A 6,687-nucleotide genomic window follows, 5' to 3' on the forward strand; every position below is an offset into this window, starting at 1 on the left:
ATTAATTCCTTAGAACAAATAATGTTGGTCTATTAGAACGATTTATTGACACACAGACAGATGAACGGATATAGCTTAATCGACTAAGAAAGTGATTCTGATTCTAAAAGATACCTAACAGACGTGCACTACTTTTGTCACGCAGTTGATGTGTTTAGCTAGAAATTTTTTTTCCATAGTTTAATATAAAGAAATTTTTTTAAATTAATATGGAAATGTATATATTATTTATTTTTTAACAATTAATTATAATTTGAATTTCAAGAAATTTTCAAGACCCATTAAATTCCATTGAATATTACACCATAATTATTATTATTTACTGACAAACGTTTGTGTTTATTAAAGTGTATTTTCTCCAAAGTATTAGCAAAATTATAGCGCAAATCTTTACAAACTGAAAAAAGTAGAAAATAGTTTAAAAAATCTGTATAATTCTCAATATAGACTTACTTACCAACTTTAAAACCCTGTATATATATAAAACGCAAAAATCCCGGAAATTTTGGATTGTTTATTAAATCATGTAAAAGTTCTTTCGAAAACCAATCCAAACAAATTAGTTGCACTTTAGGATTTTTATACAATAAATCAAACCAAAAATCAATGGCCACTTCAAAAATTCGAGTGGGAATTTTAATACAATTAATATTCGTCACACATTTGAAGGCTTTTGTGGGTGTTAGTTTTAAATCTAGATGATGATAATTTAAATGTTTGATGGTAAATTCCTGAAGAGATAAATGCTTCTCTAATATTTCTATAACATAAGACCAGGGAAAATTTGCGGGTACATTTCTTAATGTTAGAGAATGTAAAGAGTTTAATTGTAAGAGAATTTCCAGTGGTATAAAACCTGACTCAATTTCCAGTTGTTGTAAGTTGGGACAGTTAAAAGCATAAACTTGTCGTGGAATTGCATAATCGTCATGCCAGATCAATGAACGTAGATTTTCATTGGCTTCATAGGCTCCTTTAAAATCGGGGGTTTTTAAAATTTCTATCTCTAAAAATTGTATTTTGCTGGATATAATAAAATCTTCAAATTTGCCTTCGTATTTGGTCCATAAAGAGGTAAATTTTTGCAAATTCATTTCGGTTAGTATTTGACGTAGATTTGAATGGCTTAATCCTTGACAGATTTGTATATTTAATTCCTTCAAACTGCTGAGCTGTTGAAAATTATTAATATTTTCAAATGTCGTATAGTTGATGGATAATGTTTTTAATTTTTCACAAGTATTAGCTAAAACGATTAAGAACTCCCGATTTATAATGCCGATATCTTGTAATGTTAATACTTTGAGATTTTTAAAACCCTGAAAATATAAACCCCATTTCATATCCGTTAAGTTAGTTCCAATTTCTAATTCTTCTAAGGCATTGACTTCCCACTGATCTTCATATATATTAACCTTTTCCTTTTCTATTTTATACTTCAAATATAATTGTTTAAGTTTTGATTTGGTAATTAATTCGTGAAAATCTTCATAACTTAATGTCAATAACATGCTGCTTCCCATGCACAAATATTTCAATTGCTTCATATCTAATAGTGTCTTCAACTTTAGATCTCCGCCCAATGCAAACACATCACATTTGTCATTGAAACAGCTATAAATGCTTAACTTCTCCAAAGTCGTACTATATCTGGCTATACTTTGTATATCCGCTTGTGTTAAAATCATATTATTGCAACTTAGCGATATTAAATTTGGTATTTTTTCAAGACTTAAAACAAAATGGCGTTTTTCATAAATTTCTTTTATATCTACACCGATTTCTTTTAACTCGCTAGGGCATAACTCATATTTACTTAAATATTGTAAATTCAGCTCTTTTATATCTGAGCCATATAGATTTATGAATTCTTCAAGTTCCGCCAAACTCAAGGCCAACATGTTTATATTGGTCTCATTGCAAACCAGAAAATCTTGTGGACACTTAATAATAACCAGTTTTTCATAATCAACATTCCAAATAAAATTCCGGTATAAATTTTTCAATTGTAATGTTACTTGAGCTAGCGTTAATTGGTCCTTCAGACTTAAATATTGAAAAATCGTTTTAGTTATTATATTATTTTGTGTTAAATTCTCGAAATCATGGAAATGTCCTGGTGACATTGTTTTTATAGTAATTCTTTATTTCCCGATAGTACTCCTCGAATACAATTTATTTTTTTGTTATAAACTTTAGAAACCCACTTAGATGTGTTAAGCTTACGAGTTTTAGAAAGAATAACAGTCCCAAAGATGATTTTCTTTTTCATATTATATTAAGTTAGAAAGTATTCTATGTTCATTATCTTGTTTGCAACGTTTTATCGCTTTAGAAAACTTACTTTACTAACATATGAGCAATAAGTCTAAAGGGGTTTTGGACCACCCATTTCAGATTCTCATTATTAAAATAAATTGTTAAAAAAATCCAAACAATAGGTCTAGGGCTTCCTAGACTCCACTATCTAGGTAGTATTCTTGTCGATTTACTATTGATGTTTATATTTTTTAATAATTGGAAATACAATATTAACTAACCGCATATCACAAGATAAATTAATCAGATTTTATTCATATAGTCATGATTAAATCGTCTTTGAATCATTAAATTGTTTTTAATTTCCATTTTTATGAAAAACTATAAAAATAACAAGAGTTTATATTCGTCTCATCGCCATAATCATTATTTGTTAATCTGAGAATTTCAGAATGCGACCCTCGATATACATCGATATTCTTTAAAGATTTTTGGACAATAAACTGATTTTCCGTTAGAGGTGTTATATCTATATAGACTATAGTCCAGACTATAGACTATAGACTAGACTATAGACTAGACTATAGACTAGACTATAGACTAGACTATAGACTAGACTATAGACTAGACTATAGACTAGACTATAGACTAGACTATAGACTAGACTATAGACTAGACTATAGACTAGACTATAGACTAGACTATAGACTAGACTATAGACTAGACTATAGACTAGACTATAGACTAGACTATAGACTAGACTATAGACTAGACTATAGACTAGACTATAGACTAGACTATAGACTAGACTATAGAGTAGACTATAGACTAGACTATAGACTAAACTATAGACTAAACTATAGACTAGACTCTAGAATAGACTATAGACTAGACTAGACTATAGACTAGACTATAGACTAGACTATAGACTAGACTATAGACTAGATATAGACTAGACTATAGACTAGATAGACTAGACTATAGACTAGATTATAGACTAGACTATAGACTAGACTATAGACTAGATTATAGACTAGACTATAGACTAGACTATAGACTAGACTATAGACTAGACTATAGACTAGACTATAGACTAGACTATAGACTAGACTATAGACTAGACTATAGACTAGACTATAGACTAGACTATAGACTAGACTATAGACTAGACTATAGACTAGACTATAGACTAGACTATAGACTAGACTATAGACTAGACTATAGACTAGACTATAGACTAGACTATAGACTAGACTATAGACTAGACTATAGACTAGACTATAGACTAGACTATAGACTAGACTATAGACTAGACTATAGACTAGACTATAGACTAGACTATAGACTAGACTATAGACTAGACTATAGACTAGACTATAGACTAGACTATAGACTAGACTATAGACTAGACTATGACTAGACTATAGACTAGACTATAGACTAGACTATAGACTAGACTATAGACTAGACTATAGACTAGACTATAGACTAGACTATAGCTAGACTATAGACTAGACTATAGACTAGACTATAGACTAGACTATAGACTAGACTATAGACTAGACTATAGACTAGACTATAGACTAATACTATATATTAGACTATAGACTAGACTATAGACTAGACTATAGACTAGACTATAGACTAGACTATAGACTAGACTATAGACTAGACTATAGACTAGACTATAGACTAGACTATAGACTAGACTATAGACTAGACTATAGACTAGACTATAGACTAGACTATAGACTAGACTATAGACTAGACTATAGATTAGGCTATAGACTAGACTATAGACTAGACTATAGACTAGACTATAGACTAGACTATAGACTAGGCTATAGACTAGACTACAGACTAGACTATAGACTAGACTATAGACTAAACTATAGACTATACTATAGACTATACTATAGACTAGACTATAGACTAGACATTTTAAGGAAACTGGTTCTATTGCCGGCAAATACAACTGATCATACCAGATTAAGGTTTTTAAATTATCATTCGCTTCATATGCTCCCTTAAATAGACTGGTTTTTAATTTGTGAATTTCTAAATATTGTATTTTCTCGGAAATGGGAAAATTTTCAAAAGTACCTTCGTATTCTGTTTGCAATGAAGAAAATTTTACTAAATTCATTTGGGTAAGTATTTGCCGTAGATTTGTATGTGTTAAACCTTGGCAGAGTTGAAAGTTCAATTCTTCAACACTACCCAACAAATTAACGTTTTTGACATTTACAAATGTTGTAAAATTGATGTTTAATTTTTTTAGTTTTTTACAAGTATTGGCTAGAACTTGTACTGTGGCATCATCTATGTCATCTGCCTTGTTAAGGGTTAAAATGACAAGATTTTTAAAATGACTTAAATAGGTGGGAAAGTTCTTTTCATACCATTTCTCTTGAAATGTGGTAGAAATATCCAATTCCTCTAATGAATTGTTGTTTTCTTTGTTTATCATACACAATCTTTCGTCCGATTCTATATAGTATTTTAGTAATAAATGTTTGATATTAGTTTTAGTTACAATATCATGAAAATATCTATATTTCAAGGGTAATTGTATGCAACTCTCCAGAGACAACCAGGTTAGTTTTTTTCATCTGCAATATAGTTTTGATCTCTAGATCTCTACCCAATTCAAACATATCTTTCTGTTTATTGCTGCAGGTATACATACGAAATTTCTCCAAGTTTTTGCAATATCTCACCACACATTGTATTTGTGGCTTAGTTAAAGTCATATTACTATAACTTAAAGAGGTCAGATTGGGAAATTTCCTTATATCTAACCAAGGATCACATTTCTCATCAAGTTCTTTTATATCGTTACCATAGTGCCTTAAAAATTCTGCAAATTCTGTAGCTGTTAATTTCAATTTATTTAAATCAGTTTCATTTTTTACATGAAAATTTGGAGGATGTTTAATAATGCAAATTTTCGCATAATCAACTTTCCATATAAAATTCCTAAAGATATATTTCAATTGCTGAGAAACTTGCGCTAGTCTTAATTGTTCCTCAAAGTTTAAATGTTGAAAAATCGATTGCATTATTTCTAGGTTTGTTGCAAGTTTATCGAAACCTTGTAGATTCATTGTTGTCGTTAGTGTTGTTGTTGTTTTGACCCAAATGTAGTACGCAATTGTTTATCTATTCGCAAAAGTTCGTATTTTTACAACTTTTTCGTACGATTGTATAATATTGTTGTAAAAGCACTGCACTAGTGTTGGTTTATATATTCACACAGATATGACGTCCCCCTTGATGCTTTTACGTTGAGAGCTTTACAAAGACTAACGCCAGACGTACTTTTGCCGCTCTATTTTCGTGATCCCTTAGTAGCGATTTTGAATTTAATTATTTTATTAAGATTTTTAATTTATATTTAAAGTAATGATCACATTCTAGACATACATCGCTCTTCGTGACACCTAATATAAAAAACGTATTACTGCTTAATCAGCGCATTTAATAGATCGTCAGTAGGCCTAACTGTTTCGAAAAAGGATTTTCATACTCCTCTGGTTGTGAAATCAAACAAAATCGAAGAATGGTCGAGAGAAAATATCTACAATGCTTTGTCCCTACCACTGGAAATTACCTTGACTCTCAAGTTTTCTTTAGGTATACTCACTGGGCACTTTACAATTGGACGGATGTCAAATCATATAAGCTTCCCAAGTAACTAAGAAAGATAGGACCTTGTGGATCAAGTTACTAACAAGAGAAGAATGGACTGCAAACACTGACGACATAATCTCAGTCTACACTGACGGTTTAAAAATTCCTATTGGATTGCTCAATGAACTGTTCTTCAGGCTACAATTTTCATTAAGTCTAGAGACAATTAAAATCTTTGTGGATCTAGAGACAATTAAAATCTTTGTGAACTGTCTTGTATCTTTAAAGACTTAAGACAACGATCGATATTCATTTCTTTTCCAAACTTTGACGAATCTCTTTCGAATTGATTTCGGTTGCAGGAAATGAGGGTTAAGAATGCACAATTGTTAAAACGTCCCTAGACGTAACGTTTTCGAAGAAGAATAGAAGAAAGTCCGACAGAAAAATTGGTATTTAACTAGTCTGCTATCAGCACGATTCTCTTTCGTATTGATTTCGGTTCCCGAACATTAGGGTTAAGAAAGAATAGAAGAATTTCCGAGAAATTCGAACTTAAGTGGTGCTGCGAGTGGAAAGTATCTTGACTTTCTTGGAAGTTGATAGAAATTCGTTAAGTCTTCTTATAAACATACTCACTGAATACTATATGATTGCACGGATATCAGATCGTATAAGTAACTATACAGGAAGAATAGGTACAATTACTTTTGTGTGAATGTCCCTTTTATAATCTGGATTGTCTTAAGGTAAGTAGCTAACAAATCTTCTCAAATTTCTTAGGACATGAAGAAG

At 30.6% G+C, this 6,687-nt stretch overlaps 2 protein-coding genes across 2 annotated transcripts; both read right to left on the reverse strand.

Moving 5' to 3' along the window:
* Positions 1-210: 210 nt before the first annotated feature.
* On the reverse strand, positions 211-2,226 carry LOC119610483. The gene is made up of 2 exons (XM_037965719.1): positions 458-2,226; positions 211-397 (listed from the first exon to the last, which is right to left on the reverse strand). The coding sequence occupies exons 1-2, from the start codon at positions 2,124-2,126 to the stop codon at positions 282-284; spliced, it is 1,785 nt and encodes a 594-aa protein (XP_037821647.1). The 5' UTR covers positions 2,127-2,226; the 3' UTR covers positions 211-281.
* A 2,585-nt stretch (positions 2,227-4,811) lies between these two features.
* On the reverse strand, positions 4,812-5,519 carry LOC119610482. Its single transcript, XM_037965718.1, has one exon. The coding sequence runs from the start codon at positions 5,364-5,366 to the stop codon at positions 4,812-4,814; it is 555 nt and encodes a 184-aa protein (XP_037821646.1). The 5' UTR covers positions 5,367-5,519.
* Positions 5,520-6,687: the final 1,168 nt, after the last annotated feature.

Source organism: Lucilia sericata, unplaced genomic scaffold, assembly GCF_015586225.1.
Source record: "Lucilia sericata isolate MDLA Ls3-8-SP2 unplaced genomic scaffold, ASM1558622v1 Contig001208F_arrow, whole genome shotgun sequence".
NCBI classification, from domain to species: Eukaryota; Metazoa; Arthropoda; class Insecta; order Diptera; family Calliphoridae; genus Lucilia; species Lucilia sericata.

Bases quoted from the DNA above. Each gene is read 5' to 3' on its own strand.
- LOC119610482 (XM_037965718.1), bottom strand. From the start codon at position 5,366: ATGAATCTACAAGGTTTCGATAAACTTGCAACAAACCTAGAAATAATG.
- LOC119610483 (XM_037965719.1), bottom strand. From the start codon at position 2,126: ATGTCACCAGGACATTTCCATGATTTCGAGAATTTAACACAAAATAAT. The intron at 398-457 runs GTAAGTAAGTCT...TACTTTTTTCAG, and splicing joins TATACAGGGTTTTAAAGTTG to TTTGTAAAGATTTGCGCTAT.